This window comes from Microtus oregoni, unplaced genomic scaffold (assembly GCF_018167655.1).
Source record: "Microtus oregoni isolate MIOR12 unplaced genomic scaffold, Mior012 000028F_ref0000031, whole genome shotgun sequence".
In the NCBI taxonomy this organism is placed as follows: Eukaryota; Metazoa; Chordata; class Mammalia; order Rodentia; family Cricetidae; genus Microtus; species Microtus oregoni.
In genome coordinates, this window is record NW_024543087.1 from 15,933,395 (window position 1) to 15,955,057 (window position 21,663).

The following is a 21,663-nucleotide window of genomic DNA, read 5'->3' on the forward strand; positions in this document are numbered from 1 at the left end:
GGTTAAAAGCACTTGTACTTGCTGCTCTTCCAGAGGACCCGGGACAGGTTTCCAGCATCCACTTCAGGCAGCTCATAACTACCTATAATGTATCTCATGCAGTTTTCTGGCCTCTTTAAGTACCTGGCACAAAAGTGGTACATAGAGGGTGCTGGAGAGATGTCTCAGAAGCTAAGAACAATGGCTTCTCTTCAAGAGGTTATGAATTCAATTCCCAGTAACACATGGTAGCTCATAGTCATCTATAATGAGATCTGGTACCTTTTTCTGGGCAGAACACTATACACAATAATTTTTTTTTTTTTTTTTTTGGTTTTTCGAGACAGGGTTTCTCTGTGGCTTTGGAGCCTGTCCTGGAACTAGCTCTGTAGACCAGGCTGGTCTTGAACTCACAGAGATCCACCTGCCTCTGCCTCCCGAGTGCTGGGATTAAAGGCGTGCGCCACCACCGCCCAGCTCACAATTTTTTAAGTGCATAAAAATATGTACAAGCAAAGAAAAAACCCATATAAATCACACCAAAAAAAATAAATCTTTTTTTAAAAAGATAGTGAGTTATGTGTATCTATGTGTGAAAATGTGCACCTTGTAGGTGCCCTTGAAGACTAGAACCAAACCCAGCTCTAGAAGAGCATCCCAGTCTCTCAACCAGTGAGCCATCTTTCCAGACTCCACGCCTCAAAAATAAAATCGCTTAAAAGAAAAACTTGATTAGACCAAACATGGTGGTGCAAGCATATAGTCCCAGCACTACGACAAGAAGATAGCTCAAGTTCACCATTAGTTTCATAGTGAGTTCAAGCCTGGGCCACATGGAGCCCTAGCTCTAAATATTAAAGTACTTTAAGATCACTGGTAGTGGGCAGTAAACACAGTGAATTCTGAATTCTTAGCATCTTGCATCATTCATGGTAGAAATTTCAAGTTTACAATTGTTAGCTCTGTGTGTTTGTAACACAGAAATTAATGTCTTGCCCTAGGACAACAGGAGAGAGAGAGAGAGGAGAGAGAAGAATGAAGTTGTCTAAAAAGGCTTTAAACTCCTGTCAGTTCTGCTTCATTATCTGGAGTGCAATTACAGGCGTGTACCACCTAGCCTCCAGAAAGGTAATCGTTAGCGTTCCTTCTGTAGAAGCGGGATTTACATGTTTTACAGTGTGTCAGGTACTTGTAGGGTTTACATCCGGGTCCTCAGACGCTGAATGGCAGCTTTGTCATGGAGTAGATGAAATATGCAAAAAAAAAAAAAAATTAACACGGGGGTCGAGTGACAGGCTCCTGGGAGACTACACTTCCCGGCAGCCTCGCTCAGACAGGCGCCTTTGCTGATTGGATGCCTCTGAAGAGGCGGGTGGGGTGGGGGTGGGGAGGGTCCAGGCGCGAGGTACTGTGGGTAGGAGAAGACGGTCGGTGGAGACGCCATTTTGTAGAGCGGCCGAACCCTTTAGGAGGTTCTGAGACGCAGAGCCGCTACTGCTTCTGCTTCGTTCCCTCCTGGGGGGTGAGTGCGGCGGCCGTCCATCACGTCCCAGTGATTCTTGCTGTTGCTGCTGTGCCTTGAGTCTCTGTCAGCCGTCAGAGGTGACCGCTCAGCCTCGTCTTTGAAGGGACTGAACTAAGCAAGCGTTCGAGGGCCGCGCCCCTCATCGCCTCTGGCTCTGCCTGCTTTCTTAGGTCGTCCCCTAACTCAGACCTCGGCCCGCCTCTTTGAGTTGCTTGTCTCTGGCTGGGACGTTGTCCCGAATCCCCTGTCCAGCGGAGTGGTGGAGCGTCTGTCCCTCGGACACCCCTCGAGAGCGCCTGCAACTGAATCTCACTCTCGGAAAGGTGGTTTGGTGATGGTGATCTGAGGACTGGGAACCTCCTCAGGCGGGGAGGGACGTTTGTGAGGTGGGAAAGACAGACCGAATGTCGGATTCAGTAGCATAGGCCTTAGCGCCGCCATCTCGGCTACGACACCCCACGGAGGTGGGTACGGGCACCTCCCGGGAAACAAGGGACAGCCGTAGCCGTTCGACCCCGGAACTTGAATCTCTGGATGTCTCTTTCGTTTATTATGTCAACGAATATTCGTTGAACGCCTGCTTTAGACCAGATGCTAGAAACAGCTGTAACTAACTAGTTCTTGGGACATCACAGGTATCGAAGAATACACCTGTGTGATGTTTTATTCCGGCCTATGGGCAGGGGGCAGGCTGTTGGTCACTCGGCGGCCTGTGTTGATCAGGTATTAAGCCAAGTCAAGGTCTTGTGTTACTGAAATAGATCACGCGTTACAATATACATGTACATTTTAGTCAGATCAGCTTTCACCTAAGGCTTTAAAGTTCTTGTCAGGAAATTTTGAAGCTAGTGTTTCTCGATTTTTTAATGTTGAATTTTATATTCATGAAGACACTTGGATGAATTTTTAACCATCGACCATAATGAAAAGAAGGAGCCTTTTGCTTTGTAATAGTAGTAGGAGTATCCAAGGTGTCCTCTGCCTTCACCTTCTTCTGATGATGTTAGTCTTACTATGTTAAAGTATCCTTCATCTTCCTGTTTCTTAACAAAGCATGATTTAATGTTGACAGTTAGCCAGCCCTCCTCCTCTTCCCCCACCTTAGCCAAGTTAAGGATTGATCAATCCTAGCTACAGTTGTAGGGCACTTGAATTAAGTGATCTCTGAAATTTGCAACAATCTTTTTTTCTCCTAGAGAAAAAAATTTCACCTTTTGGAACCGAGTGCTAGATCTTCAGTGAGACAATGGGTTCAGACAAAAGGTGAGTTTCAGTACATCCCCTGCCCTTGATCTCAGCATTTTAGTGCAGACTGAATTAGTTGTTTAAAATTGTTTAGGATCTTTGTGTGATGGCGGTTCATGCCTTTAATCTCTGCAGAGGCAGTTCAAATCTCTGAGTTTAAGACCAGCAAGGACTACATAAAGAAAGCCTGCCTCAAAAAACAAAAACCCTAATATAATAATAATAACCGTGCCTGCAAAGAAAAAAATAGTAATAAGTTGTTTATTTACCTAACGAATATTTAAGCATATATTTGTTTCCAGTATTCATGGCCACTTTCATGGTTCTGTTCTCACAAACTTCACTCTAGTGAGAGAGTTCAGTGTTATGATAAGAGATATTTAAAGTGCAGTCTGGACACAAAAGAAACCTTTTTTTTTTTTCTGGTACACAGCCAGGAGAGCTTCTTGGAGAAAGTATTCTCTGAGGTGAAATCTGAAGGCTAAATAAGAATGAGGTTAAGGAGAGCAGTATGGAGTAGGCTATGGAAAGTTCCAGTTGTGAACAGGACAGGCTATTCAAAGGCTGCCTGACAAGCAGTGAGTGAATGCCATTCCTTGTATTCCCTGATGATACAGTGGAAGACTTACCTCTGAGAGGCCTGGTATACGTGTTAGCTACATCAAGAGGGAAAGGAAAAAACTGCAGTATTAAAATGAGAACATTTTAGGATGGGGGATATAGCTCAGTAGCATATGAAGCACTAGGGTCAATCTCCAGTAAGACCAAATAAATTAAACAAACAAAGATGAAAACTTTTGGCTGTTTCAATAACTATGGATATTTCATCTCAAATCATTTGACTTAACAAAGCCTTTATGTGATATTAAGGCCAGTTCCTATGATAGATGAAATTGAAAATCTAGAGAGACTTGTTTTGGATATATCATTCTAATCCTGTGACAGCAGTCTTTATTGCAATAACGTGTAATTAAAAATCTCCCTTTTACTGGGCAGTAGTGGCACGTGGTTTGTTTTTTGTTTTATTTTGTTTGTTTTTCTCTCTCTCTCCAAGACAGGGTTTCTCTGTAACTTTGGAGCCTGTCCTGGAACTCACTCTATAGATCAGGCTGGCCTCAAACTCACAGAGATCCACCTGCCTCTGCCTTCCCAGTGCTGGAATTAAAGGCTTATACCACCACTGCCCGGCCATGGCACACACCTTTAATCCCAGCAGAGGCAGGTGGATCTCAGAGTTTAAGGCCAGAATAGTCTATAGAAATAATTCCAGGACAACCAAAGCTACACAGAGAAACCCTGTGTGTGGTGGGGGGAGGGGAGAGCTTACCCTTTTGTTGCCAGTAGTAAAAAAGGTTATAGGAAATAAATGTCTACTGTGGCTATTGGTTTGTTCTATTTATCCACTTATGTGTACAAATGAAGTACTTGGTTATAGGCCTGATTGGTGGGGGGTTGAAGGGAAGACTTAGGTCATCTAGGGCATTGGTCCGTTTCTGGTATGTATGGTACCTTTGAAAGTACATGAGTTAAGATGTGTTCTTTTTTTTTTTTTTTTTTTTTTTTTTTTGGTTTTTCGAGACAGGGTTTCTCTGTGGTTTTGGAGCCTGTCCTGGAACTAGCTCTTGTAGACCAGGCTGGTCTCGAACTCACAGAGATCCGCCTGCCTCTGCCTCCCAAGTGCTGGGATTAAAGGCGTGCGCCACCACCGCCCGGCAAGATGTGTTCTTTGATGTTGAGCAAAGTTCACCTTTAATCCTGGCAGAGGCCAGTGGTTCTCCAGGTACATTTTGGGATTCATTAAGCTATTTGGATGTAGCTTATAAACTGATACATGGGACGATTCTTTTTTCTGAATGTACAAAATGATATTCTTACGATTAAATAAACATTGTTTTTCTTTGCAGAGTGAGTAGAACAGAACGTAGTGGAAGATATGGTTCCATCATAGACAGGGATGACCGTGATGAGCGTGAATCTAGAAGCCGGCGAAGGGACTCCGATTATAAGAGATCAAGTGATGATCGGAGAGGTGATAGATATGATGACTATCGAGACTATGATAGTCCAGAGGTGAGTAATAGCAATTGTTGATTAAGATTAAAATTATATAGCCAATCTTCTTGTATAGGAAGTGTGGCAACTTGAATATTGTACCTACTGAAGCATATTCAGGTTGACTGTAACTTCCAAAGAAATAGTGGACTTTAATAGTATTAATATTAATAGCCAAAGTTTGTGTTAGATTCACCATGGACTCCTTTGAGTATCTGAACTTTATGAACTTCTTTGCATCACAGTACAACATTACAAGCAAGATAGGTGTTGTTGAGGGGGTCAGAGAAGAGGTTGGGGTGGCAGAATGGGAGGAAAGGAGGTAGGGGAAACTGGTCGGGATGTTATAAAAATGAAAAAGTTAAAAACAATGTTAGGTGTCATTTTCACCCTTATCCCCCAGACACGGTCTTACTATGTAACTTTGTAGGCCCTGCTACCCTGAAACTTGAGATCTTTCTGTCTCTGCCTTCCAAGTGCTGGGATTAAAGGCATGGGCCATTCTGCCCTGTGATGTGTTATACCCTGTTTTTGTTGTTTTGTTTTTTTTGAGACAGGGTTTCTTTGTGTAATTGTCCTAGCTGTTTTGGCATCTGCTTTGTATACTAAGCTGGCCTCAAACTCACAGAAATCTACCTACCTCTGCCTCACAAGGGCTGGTATTAAAGTCGTGCGTCACCACCGCCCTGCATATTGTTCACATTTTAAAGACTGTGGCCAGGCAATGGTAGCTCACACCTTTTATCCCAGCACTTGGGAGGCAGAGGCTCTGTGAGTTAGAGGCCAGCCTGGTCTACAGAGCTAGTTCCAGGGCTCCTATTATAAAGAAAAACCCTATTTTGAAAACCAAAGAGAGAGAGACAGACAGACAGACAGACAGACAGACAGACAGTAGAAGGTATGATAGAAATTTGCTTAGCATGTACAAGGCCATGGATTTGGTTTCTGGTATTGGTTTTGTGTTTTGTTTTGTTTTTTTTTTAAGATACAAATTCTAACAATACACTATACTTATGCCTCAGAATGTTTATGTTGTAATTTGTTACCTTAACTGCTTTTGTTTTATATTACATATTTGTTCATATCTATGTTTGGAAATAATTATATTGCTTATATAACTTATAAGCCTTTTCCATTTGCTCTACATAATTTTATACTCTTAAGAAGACATTGTATTAAAATGTTAGTGTATTTTATAGTAAATTATTAAGCCATTGTTCTCAACTAAGTGGATGTCATTTTAAGCAATATTGCATTGGGAGCTAGAAAAATGGCTCAGCAGTGAAGAACATTCACTGTTCTTCCAGAGGACCCTGGTTTGGTTTCTAGCACCCATATGGTGGCTTACTACTATCTTTAGCTCCATTTCCAGCTATCTGGCACCATCTTCTGGACTCTTGTGGGTAACAGGTGTACACATGGTATGCATATCATATGGTCTAGATCAAAGAGTACAGGTGAGTTTAATTATTATTCTGTTTGCTTTGGGCCAGAGAGAGCGTGAAAGAAGGAACAGTGACCGGTCTGAAGATGGCTACCATTCAGATGGTGACTATGGAGAGCATGATTATAGACATGACATCAGTGATGAGAGAGAGAGCAAGACCATCATGCTGCGTGGCCTTCCTATCACTATCACAGAGAGCGATGTAAGAGAAATAGTAGTTCTAACATTCTAGTAGGCATCATTGTCTCATGGTGCAGTATTAGGCTGTTATGTCACTTAGTCAAATAGATTTCTTTCTTTTGTGATAGACCAAAGTAAAGTATCATTCATATCTAACCTTTGAAGCTCAATATAGAATTTTTTAAAGTTTCCAAATAAGTATAAGTCTTATTTGTACAACTAATTCATGCTTTCAAAAGTTTCAAAGCTTGTTTGGGTGGTGTTGGTACACGCCTTTAAACCCCAGCATTCAGGATGCAGAAACAGGTGTGTCTCTAAATTTGAGGTGAGCCTGATCTACAGAGAGAGTTCCAGAACGGTAAATTTTTTTTTTTTTTTTTAAGAAAAAGTTAATTTTTAATGCCTAGCCTAATGCTCTGTACCAGTAATCTAAGCACTCAGGAGGCTTAGATCAGTAATTCAGGCCAGCCTGAGATAAATAATAAGATCCTTAAAGAATCCAAGGACTGGGTTCTAGCACTGCCAAAAAAGAAAACAAAAAAATCAACATCATCAATAATCTGACTTTCTTTTATTTTGAACAAAATTACATTTTTCCTTTTGAAATCTCTGAGAAAACTGTTGAAAAGGATATTGTGGTCCTTGGCTTATTTGGCTTTGGTTTTTTTTTTGTTTTTTTTGTTTTTTTTTTTTTGAAATGGTTTCTCTGTGTAGTCTAACTGTCCGGGAACTCTCGCTGTAGACTAGACTGGCCTTGAACTCACTAAGATCACTGGCCTCTGCTTCCCGAATGCTGCGATTAAAAGTTTGCACCACCACCACCCTGCCCAATATAGTAGATTTTTAAACTGGAAGTAACTATTGTAGTAAATATAAGATAGATTGTTGAAATTAATAGTGAGTTGTTATTTCATTATTTGTGATCCACCGCACATATGTTATACCGTATATACTATGTTAGGTGTCACCATGGTACAAAGGTTACCTACTAACATGGATGAATAGCCAAGACAGCATATGATGGTTGTAATTGGCTAGGTATTGTTAGATACAATAGCATGTGCCTATAATCCCAGCTGCTAAGGAGGCTGAGGCAGGAGAGTTTCTTGAACTGAGATCAAAGTCAATCTAGGCAATATAGTAAGACCTTTATTCTTTCGTTTGTATATGGTTTTATGTGGAATTTTTTTGTTTGAAACGAAAAGCAGGCCCGCAGCTCCCACAACAGAAAGAGGATGGCTAAGCCGGGCGATGATGGCGCACGCCTTTGATCCCAGCACTCGGGAGGCAGAGGCAGGTGGATCTCTGTGAGTTCGAGACCAGCCTGGTCTACAGAGCTAGTTCCAGGACAGGCTCCAAAGCCACAGAGAAACCCTGTCTCGAAAAACCAAAAAAAAAAAAGAAAGAAAGAAAGAGGATGGCTATTCTCTATGTAGTCTTTTTATTTATTTTTATTTTTATTTATTTATTTTTGGTTTTTCGAGATAGGGTTTCTCTGTAGCTTTGGAGACTGTCCTGGAACTCCCTCTGTAGACGAGGCTGGTCTCGAACTCACAGAGATCCGCCTGCCTCTGTCTCCCTCTATGTAGTCTTGGCTGTCCTAGAGCTCACTATGTAGCTATGTAGGCCATGCCGAACTCGAACTCTCAATGCTGGAGTTAAAGGTGTGCATCCCCATGCCTGGACTTTATTCTTTTTTAATCTCCATAATGGGACATTGGGAAAGGTCTTGGAGTGAAAAATATGGAAAGGACTCCTTTGCGGGAGATATTAGTTGGCCTGATTTCTGACTGAAACACTTTGGTTGGGTAAAGGACTGGGGAAAGGGTATAGTGAATGAAATTGTGAGCTGATCTAAAATATAGAAACATATTGAATTGATAAGGCTTTACACAAACAGCTTGATTTCATGGTAGTCAAATGCTGTTGGCAGAAAAGAGGTAGGAAGTTGCCGTTAGCTTTGAAAACTCAGCCAAGGGCCTGGAGAGATAGCTCAGAGGTAAGATCATTGGCTGCTCTTCCAAAGAACCCAGGTTCAGTTGCCAGAACCTACATGACAGCTCACAACTGCCGATAACTCCAGCAGATTTGACCCTCACACAGACATATATGCAGACAAAACACCAATGCAAATAAAAATAAATCATTTAAAAAAAAGTAATTAATTAAAGAAAGAAAGAAAACCCAGCCAACTATACAAGAAAGTTAAAGAGGCTGGGGAGATAGCTCTGGTATGAGTGCTTGGTCTGCAAGCATGAGGCCCTAAGTTCAAATCCCCAGCACCTGCATAATAAACAGACTGACTGCGTGTTAGGTCATCCCCAACATTGAGGTGTAGAGACAAGTGGATCCCAACAGTTCATTAGCCAGTTTGCCAGCTAGTCTGGTTTAGTGACAGACCCTGTCTCAAGACAGTAAAGTGAAAAGTGATAGAAGACATGTGATGTCCTGGTTTGACCTCCACATGCACACACTTATACTCGTGTAGACACTGTAAATATACACCCTCCAATCACAAAGTTTTCATGGAAACTCATAATGCACATGAGTTAGGATGATGAGGGAACTGAAGTAAATTGTGCTTTCGTAGTTGTAGCTATAAGTCAGGAGTGTAAGAAATCCTATAGACTGATACAGGAAAGCTTATTGATTAAATGGGTTGTATGGCCTTGGAAATCCACAGATTAGTAGCATAAAAGAAACAGTACTGTAGCTTAGTTTTGGAGGCTGTCATGTAAGTAAGGAGATAAGATTATGATGCTCTATGTTTTAATCTTTAAAGAAAAAATTCCATTAGTTTGATTTTCAATGTAGGATTTCTGGGGCTAGAAATCTAGCTTAGTTTGGAGAGTGCTTTCCTAGAATACATGAAGATCTGAGTTCTGTCTCAACATTTGGAAAGTAGGGGCAGAAGAATCAAGTTAAAGGTCAGTACAGACTGTATAAGCTGCTTTCTCAAATGAAAGTAGAGTTTATTTGAGGGAGCATACATCTGGAGGTCAGAAGACAACTTGCAGGGATCGATTCTCTATGTGAGTCTTAGATCAACCTTTGCCCACTGAACCATCTTGATTGCCCTTTTTTTCTCTTTTTTTTCCCCAATAAATGATAGAGAAAACCTCAGTTGCTTTTGTTTATTAACAAGCTAATATCAGCTATGCCAAACTTATAACCAAGTCTGGGTTAAAAGGTGAATCTTTATGTTCCTTTATTGGCCAACCCAAGAGACCAGAAAAGGATTGAAGTGGAAGCATTAGGGTTGTGAGAGTAGGCTTGGAACACAGCAATTTTAGTTTACAGTGTTTCTGTGTCTGTCTTGTCTACCCCCACCCTAGTCCCTCTCCTTTTTTGTATACTTTAAGTAGGATTCAATCTACTAAATGAAATAAAACATTCTGTTCAATGTGTCCATCTTTTTCCCTTTCTATTTTTTGTTTCAAGGTCTATATAGAGTCTGGCTTTGCCTACTTTTTTTGTTGAGCCAGGTTTCTATTGTGGAGCTATCTCTGCCTTCCATTGTGCCTCAAGTATTTGTCCTCTGTTTCAGTCTCCTTATTGGGATTTCAGGCATGAACTTGGCAGACATATCCTATATCTCCTTGAAATCATATTTTCTGTGTTCTTCAGAAAACAAGACCATGAGAATAAAGGACTGAGGCTTGAAGGATATCATCTCATGATCAGGACTTAGAATAACAAATAATTGCACTGGAGGGAAGTGTCTAGGCAGTATTTAACAAGGTTATATTTATTTTCATGAAAAATAGTCCCTGACTTTTAAAATAAATGTGTTTTGTTGGTGTAAGTGAAAAACTTGACTACAGTTGATATCCCAGTCCTTAAACTTTCTTTATGACTGTAGCTCAAACTAACTGTAAAACCCTGTGCAGATTCGAGAAATGATGGAGTCCTTTGAAGGCCCTCAGCCTGCAGATGTGAGGCTGATGAAGAGGAAAACAGGTGAGAGCTTGCTTAGTTCCTGCCTGTTCTAGTTCTCTTCCCCATCCCCACCTCAGTCCCTAAAGAACATCCTGATAAACCCCAGTCTTCAAACACATGAATTCAGAATGAAAGGTTTGCCATGGCTAAGGAATATGACTTTGAAAATGATGCTAGCATCTGAGGAACTTTTTTAAAAACTTTGCTTTTAGGGGTTTTCTTTTTCTTCGGTAAGTAGTGATTTATAAACTCCTTGTTTGACTGTTCTTAGTCGGTTGCATGGTTACTTTAAGTGTGGAATCAAATCAAGTGGCATTTAATTCAGGTGGCTGTTCCTTGCCATGGCAAAGTATCAAGAAGATCCCCAAGTCAAGTCACATTTGTAAAGCTGCTTCCCAATTGGCTTTGTCACGCAGTGTTGAAGCAGTGGGAGAGAGATTCACCTGTTATAAAGGAACTGACTAACACGAGTATCCCGTCTATATCTGAATGCTGTCTCTAGGTGTAAGCCGTGGTTTCGCCTTCGTGGAGTTTTATCACTTGCAAGATGCTACCAGCTGGATGGAAGCCAATCAGGTTGCTTCACTCACCAAGTCTAGATATTCATGAAAATGGAACAAGTCTGTACAATTTAAAAAAAAAAGGTTGAAGGAGTGGTTTGTTCCAAAGGAGTGACTTTAATATTTTTTAACAACAACAACAAAAAGCTTTGTGTATATTAAAATTGACATTACTAGAGTAAATACAGTACCGAGAACTGTTGCAGAATTTGTTCTGCTTTTAAATGTGACTACCTAAAAGAACTTTACCTTCTGAAAATCTGTGTGGTAGTCAACAAGATAACCCAATGTTCCCCTTTCCTGCCTGATTATATTCCTGTTCATTGCATCCATTGAGAATTTAAACTATTGAACTCTCCAGTTGACAGTGAACAGAATGTAATAGAAGTCTGTAGCAGGCAGTTTAACAAGTAATTCCTTGTTTTGTCTGGAGACCATATGCCAATTAGAGGCGTCACTTCTCAGCTGGATCTTCTGAGACTGTTAAGGACAAAGTAATTTTTGAACAGTAAGGTCCATGGAATTATTGTCCTGTTGCTGTCTCATCTAGGCATAGTGGCACTAAGATTCTAATCTCCCTGAGAATGCCTCTTATAATCTGTTCAAAACCATTTATTGTAGCCTTAACTGAAGTATTTTATAGTGTGTCAAGATAGTGCTTAATGTTTGTCATTAAAAAAATACTTTATTGCAAGATCCCCAAAGCACAATATCTTTAAGCAAGTGCAAGTGCATACTAGGTAATTACTTGACTCTTACTTTTCTACAGCATTTTATGATTTGAGTCACCCAAGAATAAGAGTTAATCTTATATGATTGGCTAATACGTAACTAGCAAGACTTACTTTAAGATAAGGGTGAAAAAAAAAACAAAAAAAAAGATAAGGGTGTTGGCTTTGACTTAATTTGTTATGAAGACACTCAGTTTCTTGTCAGGTCTGGTAGCATATGACTATAATCTCAATGCACTATCTCAAAATAAAATAGACTCCTAGTTTGACTACCCATAAATTACAACCTGTAAAGTATGCTGCCTCACTCTTGTAATCTCAGATTCAAGAGAGTGAGGCAGGAAGATAGCCCTGAGTTCAAGGCCAGCCTGGGCTATAGTGTGAGACTTTTTAAAATTTAAAAAAAAAAAAAAATCAAGCCGTGCAGTGTTGGCACACGCCTTTAATCCCAGCACTCGGGGAAAGTGAGGCAGGTAGATCTCTATTAAGTGTCAGACCAGCCTGGGCTACAGAGTGAGTTCCAGGACACCGAGTGCTACTTAGTGAGACCCTGTCTGGAAAACAAAACAAATTAATTAATTAATAAAAATTACATCACAGTCCTCTCTTGTAGAAAATTTGATGCATTTCTTACCACGGATACCATCCTAGTAAATCTAGAATGTGCACAATAAGACTTACTATGACAGCTTTCTTGACAGCCTCTTTTGATATAATAGGTGTGTCAGAATGAATAACCAAAGAAGTTAAAACCTGTAAGACCAAAAAAAAAAAAAACCTGTAAGACATTTTAATGTCTTTGCAATTTTAATGTATACAAAGCTTTGTTAATATGTAATATTTTCTTATCATTCAAATTCACTCCAGAAATAAAAGGCCAGTAGGATTAGGAACCCAGTGGTAGATTGAAGTCTCCCAACACGCATCCCTTCTAGTGGGATATGTTTATATCTTATATTTGCTTCTGTACATCATAGTGCATAGATGGCCTTTCAACTCTTTCCATCTTGGCCAGACATGCAATTTTGCCTTTAGATGCTACAGAGACAAAATTCATATTATGGTTTGTGAGAACCAAATTGCCCAACAGTATTAATTTATAAAGGGGTTAGACTCCTTTTAAAGATCTGAGCTGGGTATGTTGGCACACGCCTTTAATCCCAGAACTCCAGAGGCAGAGACAGGCAGATCTCTGTAAGTTCCAGGCCAGCCAGAGCAACATATTGAGACCCTGTCTCAAAAAAATAAATAAAATCTGAATGTCCTACTTAAGTCTGTTCTGATAGTGTTAGACAACTACTACAGCCACCATCCTCCACCCTGAGGGAAGAACAGAGATGCTTCTGTTATAAGTGAAGGCTCTTTGGGGGCAGGTGCTAGGGATGCTCTTGGCTAGATTGGCTCAGAGTTTTGACTGTTCAAAGTAAAGTCCCTTTTACTCACTTGGTTGACTTAAAGGTGATATATACATATTATGAACTTTCCTACACCCTCCCCCCCCCCGAAGAAACTTCATTGGCCTCCTGGTTACTCATCCTGAAAAGAGTACAATCCATTTTAGAGAAAAACACCTGTCACCTAGGACATGACATGATCACATTTGGCAAGAAAACCTCATTTAAGCTGTTTCAGAGTTGGTAGCATTCAGAATAGTCCTTACTAAAAAGTTATGATCAAGTTCCCTTTTAAAATGAGACACCCCCCCCCTCCTTTTGTCCCTCCAAAAAAATACATCCTGAAGCAAGAATTTTGGGGAAGGGAAAAGACAAAGGCATTTACATTACATAAGGATGGGGACTGGGGAAAAGTGACAGCCAAGCCCAAGGAAACCATGCTAAGGGCTAATAAAGGAGACAGTCTCAGAACTGGAAGAGGTCTGTCTTCTTTTGAAATAGACTCACTCTCAGGCAGCCTGTCAATGCTAAATGTTAGGACTTCTGTCTCTGCTGGAGACAGCCTGGTGCATGTCAGCGTTTAGTGTTTGGCAGCTTTCTCAGCACTCCCTGACTCCGTTTACCTTTACTCCGCATCCCATTCTCTTACTGCCTATCTGAAGGATTGGATGGGCAGAGTATAGGTGGCGGTGGTTGGTCTTCCCCGTATGTTGTCCATTTAATTCCAGAGCACTGATTTTTCCGAAGTGTGCTCTGACCTGGGAAAATGGACACACATTCTTCACAATAGGAATAACTAATTACTTCTTTTTTTTTTACAGAAAAAATTGGTGATTCAAGGAAAGCACATTGCAATGCATTATAGCAATCCCAGACCTAAATTTGAAGATTGGCTTTGTAACAAGGTAAGCATCTGTTCTTCCCAAATAAATAGACTAAGTTTGTCTCTTTATTCATTTGTTTGTTTGATTTCCTAACAAGAAAATTAGCACAATCACCAGCTTGTATCAGAAGTCCATTTTTTGTGCTTTCTGACTTTTCTTTGGTCTTCCTGTGCTGGCATTAAAGGACAGCAATCCTGGAATTCTATGAAGATATAGGATTCTAACTCAGAGTTTCATTTAAGATTTTTTGTTTTAGATGTGTTTCACTTTGTTGTTTATGAAATTCTGAATCTCAAGGTTTTTTACATGCTATTAATTATGTTAACAAAGGTCCTTGAGAGCCTTGGTGTATAATAACATTGGTCCTGTCACCAATGCTGAATTTTGATAGTACTAAGATAATTCATTGTGTATGAGGCTAGAAAGGGGAAAGGTCATGTCCAGGTTATATTATGTTTACATATATGACAGTTCATGTAATGCTCTTTTCACATAAAGAAGAACTTTTGTTGGTGGCTGCTGCAAGAAACTTCTCTCCTCATCTTGGTGACAGCAGAATCCTACCTTAATATAATAATGTGGTTTTTTGTTTTTGTTTTTGTTTTTTGGAAGAATTCTGAGGGTATAACATGATAAAATTTTAAGTTATGCCTTTTTGTCTATACGTAATAGCAATTTTTGCTTTTATATTTAGTTACTTGAATTACCTGTGGCCTCACTGTTCTAACCCACATGATGACTAGGAAGCCTAGCCTAATGTAAGAAATAATTACAGATAAAACTTTTTTTTTTCCAGTGCTGCCTTAACAATTTCAGGAAAAGACTAAAATGCTTCCGATGTGGAGCAGACAAGTTTGGTAAGCGTGGATTCAGCTGTTTGGAAAATGCAATTAAACCTGAATTACTGCCTATGTACCCAAGGAAAAGCATAGAAATTTTTTTTTTTTTTAGGATGTCTCAACTAGGAACTTAAATATAGCATAAATTTTTTTTACCTTGGGCTAAGTAGATGCTGCATGGTTGTAAGAGAAGAGAAAATTCTCCAAAATTAAGAATGTCTACCTCTTTTGCATGCTACATCTACTTTTGTTTAGTCTGTAGTGGTGCTGTCCTGCACTGGGTCAGGGTTTGCATTCTGTATTACCTCTGCCAAAATTATGAGGTTCAAGTGTAGCCACACATTTGTTTGTTTTTTGAGACAGGGTTTCTCTATGTGGCTCTAGCTGTCCTGGATTTGCTCTATAGTCCAGGCTGGCCTTTAACTCAAAGAGTTCTGCCTGCCTCTGCCTCCCAAGTGCTGGAATTAAAGGTGTGCACTACCACTGGCCAGCTAAGATTTTTTTTTGAAAGAAAAAAAATGGCATGGTGATTCACACCTGTGCTGAGTCAAGAGGATATAAAATTCAAGGCCAGAAAGGGTATCTTAGGTTTTAAGCTGACCAAAATTACATAGTAAGACAATCAAAAATTGTGGCTGGGGAGATGGCTCAGTAGGTAAGGTATTTTCTGTGCAAGCATTAGGACCAGAGTTCAAATCATTAACATTCACACAACCAAAAAAAAAAAAAAAAGGCGGGGCATGCTGGTGTGCTTATAATTACAGGGCTATCCCTGGTGCTCTGGCCAACTTGCAAATGGGTTAGCTCAAAGTGAGTGAAAAATTGTCAAAAGACAAGAAGTAATAGAGACACCAGCCGTGGACTTCTCCCTCTACATGCACTTGCTGGCCTATGAATAAGATACACCACACAAAGAAAAGATCACTTTCCCAAATTAGAAACAAAACCAAAGGTTGCCAGATGCTTAAAATAAAAACAGTTGGCCCTCAGGAGTTGATTGCAGGATTATCTGGAGTTCCAGGTCATCCTCAACTATATAGCAAGTTTGTTTCCAGCTTTGAATATATGAAACTGTCTCATACAAAAGTGCTCTAGAAGTTACAATGTATTTCTTTGTTAAAAAATACTTTGTAGCTGGGAACGTTGCCTATAATTTAGTCGTCACACTTAGGAAGCTGAGATAGGATTGCCAAGAGTTTAAAACATGTCTGGACTATATATAGTAAAACCATGTCCTTTTTTTTTTTTTTTTTTAAATCTAAATATATTGGAAACAAAACTACTTGGGGAACTGAAGGTATAAATATCTCAGTTATCTCAGTGGTAGGGCGCTTACCAAGCATGCACATGGGACCTTGGTTTGACCCTCCCAAAAACTAATAAAGAAAATGTTTGGGGGCTGGAGAGATGGCTCAGAGGTTAAGAGCATTGCCTGCTCTTCCAAAGGTCCTGAGTTCAATTCCCAGCAACCACATGGTGGCTCACAACCATCTGTAATGGGGTCTGGTGCCCTCTTCTGGCCTGCAGACATACACACAGACATAATATTGTATACATAATAAATAAATAAATAAATAAATAAATAAATAAATAAATAAATAAATATTTTAAAAAAAGATAAGAAAGTGATGTTTGTTTGTCCATTTTCATTTGGGTCTTCTTTGCTCCTAGACTCTGAACAGGAAGTGCCCCCTGGAACTACAGAGTCTGTTCAGTCAGTGGATTACTACTGCGATAGTAAGTTCAACATAATCCTTTGATTTTCATGTTAAACGCTGACCTCTCTTAGCAGTCTCAGTTCCCTTATATGTTTTAAGGGAGTGCCCACAGCTATAGTTTGCCCTGTAGAAATTTGCCCAAGTTAAAATATAAGCCAAAATCCTGTAAAAATAAATAGTTTAGTCTGTAAACCTGCATTTAGAAAGCACTGATGGACCAGTCGGTGGTGGTGCACACCTTTAATCCCAGCACTTGGGAGGCATAGGTAGGCGGATCTCTGTGAGTTCAAGGCCAGCCTGGTCTACAGAGGGAGTTCCAGGACAAGCACCAAAACTACAGAGAAACCTTGTCTTGAAAAAAGAAAGAAAAAGAAAGCACTGGTGGTGGGAATGCTTGATTGCTATTTTTCTTGTATACCAACAGCAATTATTCTCCGGAACATAGCTCCGCACACTGTGGTGGATTCCATTATGACAGCACTGTCTCCCTATGCGTCCTTAGCTGTCAATAACATTCGCCTCATAAAAGATAAACAGACACAACAGAACAGAGGCTTTGCATTTGTGCAGCTGTCTTCTGCAATGGTGAGCTTCTCCAATCACCTTTGGTTTTGTCTTTTTTAAAAATATCTTACTGACTGGTAAGAGGGTACAGGTTGACTGGGTGATGGTAGCACAGTACTCAGAAGACAGGCAAGCAGATCACTGTGAGTTTGAGGCCAGCCTGTTCTGGTCTAGGCAATAAGTGTAGCCTAAGCTAAGTTGTTTAGTGACACAGTGTGTGCAGAGTCCTGGTTTAAGCTCTAGCATCAAAACAGAAAAAGTGCCAGAAGTGGTGATACACGCCTTGAATGTCAGCACTCAGGAGGCAGCGAGTTTGAGTTTGAGGCCTTCCAGTGCATATAGCGAGATTTTGTCTCAAAACAAGACAAAATCCCACAAAATAAAAAGAACAAAACACACCCCAAAAATAACTAAAATAGCTTTTTGAATGTGCCCACTATTTGTGTAGTGCCATGTAGAACTCTGTCAACATGGGAAGTGATAATGTAGGCTCTAGGTGACATGGTCATTGCATACAGAAGTGGGTTGTAAATAGCAATATAGTGGCCATAATAAACCATTGCAGCCAATAAAATGCACTCTCTTGTTCCTAAAGTAACAAAAGCATCTGTTATATGCTCAAGAAATGAAATTAATTTATTCCACAAATTTGAACAGCATTTTGTAGTTAGAACTGTAAAGTAGCAGATGTCTTCAAGAAAAACATCACACTTAGAAATTTATGGTGTTATGGAGCTAGAAATCTCCCATGACTAACACAACCAGTTCCGAGTTTCCTATCAAAGTATAAAAAGATAGTTAGCAAGAAATAGCAGAACTTGGAAAGTTTACTTCTAGAATCATCTGTGAAGCCCATCAGTGTAAACAAGTTTTGTGTATATCCAAATAAGATGTTACTCTTTCCATTTGCTTTTGTTTCCCAAATGAGAAATCCCTATATAGACACTGTCTCTTTGTACCTTTGATAGTTCTTTAGCCATACTGATTTCCTTGGTAGTAGGGAGGTAGGCAGTGACAAAGAACTTGAGCAAAGTAAGCAGCTTTCACTAGATGATTGGGGGAAGATAATTTCAATCATTTATCAGCTAGTGTACCACATGCATATTTGGGTCCCCTGGAAATCAAGTTATAAATGGCTGTGAGCTGCCATGTAGGTGCTGGGAATGGAACCTAAATCCTTTAGAAGAGGAGCCAGTTCTTTTAGCTGCTGAGACATCTCTTCAACCCCAAAAATCAAGTAACAGCCTGGTATGGTAGCACATGCTTTTAATCCCCACACTCTAGAGACAGAGGCAGGTGATCTCTGTGTTCCTGGTCAGCCTGATCTGTAGTTTGAGTTCTAGGCCATAATTAATAGCCAGACCTGTATCATGAAACCCTGTCTCAAAAAGAGAAGACAGCTTTAAGAGGCAATTGTGGCTCAGCTAATTATGATAGTGTATGTGAGGCTTCCAAAACACAATGTTCAAAGCTGTATAGTTATAGTTGTGCTACACTACATTGAGGACTGAGGTTTTGGACAACTGAAATTGGAATGTCATTTCAGTCTTTTGTACCTTTAGACTGTGTGTGTGTTCCTTTAATAATTCTGTCTTAGAGGTATTTCTTTTCTAAAGTTTTTATGTCCACATGTATAGTAAGAAATTATTGCCTTTTTCTTTCTCTCTCTTTAATGGAAACAAAGCTTTGTTTCTTAGATGGAGTAGGTGGTAGGAAGATATTCTAAATTATATAACAAGATTGTTTTTCTTCACTTTCTCCTTCAGGATGCTTCTCAGCTGCTTCAGATATTACAGAGTCTCCATCCTCCATTGAAAATTGATGGGAAAACTATTGGGGTTGACTTTGCAAAAAGTGCCAGAAAGTGAGTGGTATTATTGTCCTTATTTCAAACTATTAGCATTTGTATATTTGTACTGTCAACACTGATTTCCCTGATTGTAGATTAAGAGGGAGAAGACTATCTTCTCTTAGAGTCTATCCCTGCAGCCCTCTATAACCAGATAATAACAGTTGCCAGAAATGGTTTCAGGAGATACATTGAGAACACATTCTGTGCAAACTGCAGCAGTGTAATGCAAACCTGTCCAGAAATAATCCTTAGCTTGCAGGATATGCTAATATGTTACATTATGTATGCTAATATGTTACATTACTGTCTAATGCGCTAAGTATCCTTCTTACAAAAAAATTATTTTTACTTTATGTGCATTGGTGGTTTGCCTACATGTATGTCCATGTGAGAGTGTCAGATATTAAAGTTACAGACAGTTGTTAATTGCCACATGGAAGCTAGGAATTCAACATGGATCCTTTGGAAGAGCAGTAGGTGCTCTTAACCACTGAGTCATCATTCCAGCCCAAGTATCCTTTTTTAGAGCCAGGATATGCCTTAGGAGGTAAATAGTTGTCATTTCTCTGACCCCAATGCTGTGACAAGGAGATCCTGGTAGCCAAAACAGCTAGGATTTTTTTTTTTTTTTTTTTTTTTTTGAGAAATTCTGTCTCAAAATTAAGGTAGAGAGCCAGGCAGTGGTGGTGTATGCCTTTAATCCCAGTGCTTGGGAGGCAGAGGCAGGCAGATCTCTGTGACTTTGAGGCCAGCCTGGGCGACAGATTTTTCCAAAGCTACAGAGAAACCTTGTCTCAAAAAATATAATAGAGATAGGTAGGTAGGTAGCTAGCTAGGTGGGTGGATGGGTGGGTGGGTGGGTGGATGGATGGATGGATGGATGGATAGATAGATAGATAGATAGATAGATCGATCGATCGATCTAAGGAAAGAAGGATGAAAGGAAGGAAGGAGGAAATGAGAAGATAACACCAGATGTCAGCCTCTGATCTCCATATGCAATGAGCACACCCTTCACACACATGTTAACATGTACAGTACATACAAGACACCAGAAAGATAAATTTTCATTTCTAGTATCATGAGTCATCCAGGAGATAATTGAATCAGTTATAGAGAAGACAATGACTCCTCTCCTTCAGAAATTCTACCTTGCTAGCATTTAAGGCACATATCCCCTCCCCCAACCCCACAGGCAGAATTAGCTGGTGCTTCCTTGGAACTGTTGGAAGCATAAACTGAACATACAGAGAGAATCACATGATTACATCTTTGTAATTTCAGAGATTTGGTCCTTCCAGATGGTAACCGTGTCAGCGCTTTCTCTGTAGCTAGTACAGCCATTGCTGCTGCTCAGTGGTCATCCACTCAGGTAAGAGTGAGATGAAGGGTCTTTTTACTTAAGATGACTTTTCTTGGGGTGCTCAGAATAGATGGTTGCAGGAATGTTTTTAGGGATTACGTTCTGATATCTTTATTTGTTGTTCTACTGAATTTATCTTTGATTTTTTTTTCTTTTTGTATTTTGTAGTCTCAAAGTGGTGAAGGAGGCAGTGTTGACTACAGTTATATGCAGCCAGGCCAAGATGGCTATGCACAGTACACTCAGGTAGGTGAACTTGGCTAGCATTCAACTCCTGTTCTACAGACTGTCTAAAACAGCAGGTCTAACCGGTGTATTTCCCTCAGTACTCACAGGATTACCAACAGTTTTATCAGCAACAAGCTGGAGGACTGGAATCTGAGGCATCGTCTACATCAGGTAATAAGCTTCATCGCTGTTTTGCTTCTGTTGAAGTAACTATGGTTGAGGAAATACTAACTATACCCGAAGCTACAAGTCAGTTCCTTGCAAGACTTGAGACGGCACGTTGAGGACTGTCCTCATTTGCCAGAAGGGCTGGTAAAAGTTATTGTGAATACTGAGACTCAATATATAAGTTCCTAGAGACCATGCTATGGTTAGCTTTATTCTTGGAATTTAACTGAGTGTTCAAAACTCCATGTTGAATTTTGAGTGACCACAGAAGTTCAGGTATATGACCCTATAGCAGCACTCAGACACCCACCAGAAGAGCCATAATAAGATGGCTTTGGGCTGGGTGCTGATGGCATATCTATAGTCTTAGCACTCTGGAAACAGAGGCAGGCAGTTCTCTCATGAGTTTGAGCCCAGCCTTGTCTGTATAGCAAGTGCAGAGCCTACATAGTGAAACTCTGAGGGTGGGAACCAGGGCTTTGGGGCTGGTTTAGTTTGTAAAGTGCTTGTGTGGCATACATGAAGCCTGGATTAAATCCCCAGCAGTGCATAAAACCCAGGAGTAGTTGCACATTCCTTTAGTCTTAGTGAGTAGAAGGTGGAGATGGGAAGATCAGAAGGTTAAGGTTATCCTTAGCTGCATAGCAAGTTCCAAGTTAGCCTGAGCTCCATGATACTCTGTCTTAGAAAAAAGTCCTTGAAAGCCGGGCGATGGTGGCGCACGCCTTTAATCCCAGCACTCGGGAGGCAGAGGCAGGCGGATCTCTGTGAGTTCGAGACCAGCCTGGTCTACAAGAGCTAGTTCCAGGACAGGCTCCAAAACCACAGAGAAACCCTGACTCGAAAAACCAAAAAAAAAAAAGTCCTTGAGGCCAGGCAGTGGTGGCTTACTCGGGAGGCAGATGCAGGCAAATAGATCGCTGAGTTTAAGGCCAGGACAGGCTTCAAAGCTACACAGAAAGAAACCTTGTTTTAAAACCAAAAAAAAAGAAGAA

General features: G+C 40.3%; 1 protein-coding gene across 4 annotated transcripts in view; it reads left to right on the forward strand.

The window, feature by feature from the left end:
• Nucleotides 1-1,402: 1,402 nt before the first annotated feature.
• The window catches only part of Rbm5 (RNA binding motif protein 5), a 31,561-nt gene continuing 11,300 nt past the window's right edge, over nucleotides 1,403-21,663 (forward strand). The window contains exons 1-15 of one of the 4 annotated variants that reach the window (XM_041676930.1): nucleotides 1,403-1,581; nucleotides 1,675-1,827; nucleotides 2,701-2,767; nucleotides 4,654-4,819; nucleotides 6,295-6,450; nucleotides 10,319-10,388; nucleotides 10,870-10,943; nucleotides 13,874-13,957; nucleotides 14,733-14,793; nucleotides 16,447-16,512; nucleotides 16,918-17,078; nucleotides 18,824-18,921; nucleotides 20,194-20,281; nucleotides 20,441-20,518; nucleotides 20,599-20,671. In XM_041676930.1, the coding sequence (XP_041532864.1) occupies nucleotides 2,751-2,767; nucleotides 4,654-4,819; nucleotides 6,295-6,450; nucleotides 10,319-10,388; nucleotides 10,870-10,943; nucleotides 13,874-13,957; nucleotides 14,733-14,793; nucleotides 16,447-16,512; nucleotides 16,918-17,078; nucleotides 18,824-18,921; nucleotides 20,194-20,281; nucleotides 20,441-20,518; nucleotides 20,599-20,671 (1,192 nt within the window). In that variant the 5' untranslated portion in view covers nucleotides 1,403-1,581; nucleotides 1,675-1,827; nucleotides 2,701-2,750. The other 3 variants (XM_041676929.1, XM_041676931.1, XM_041676932.1) reach the window with 3 other exon arrangements.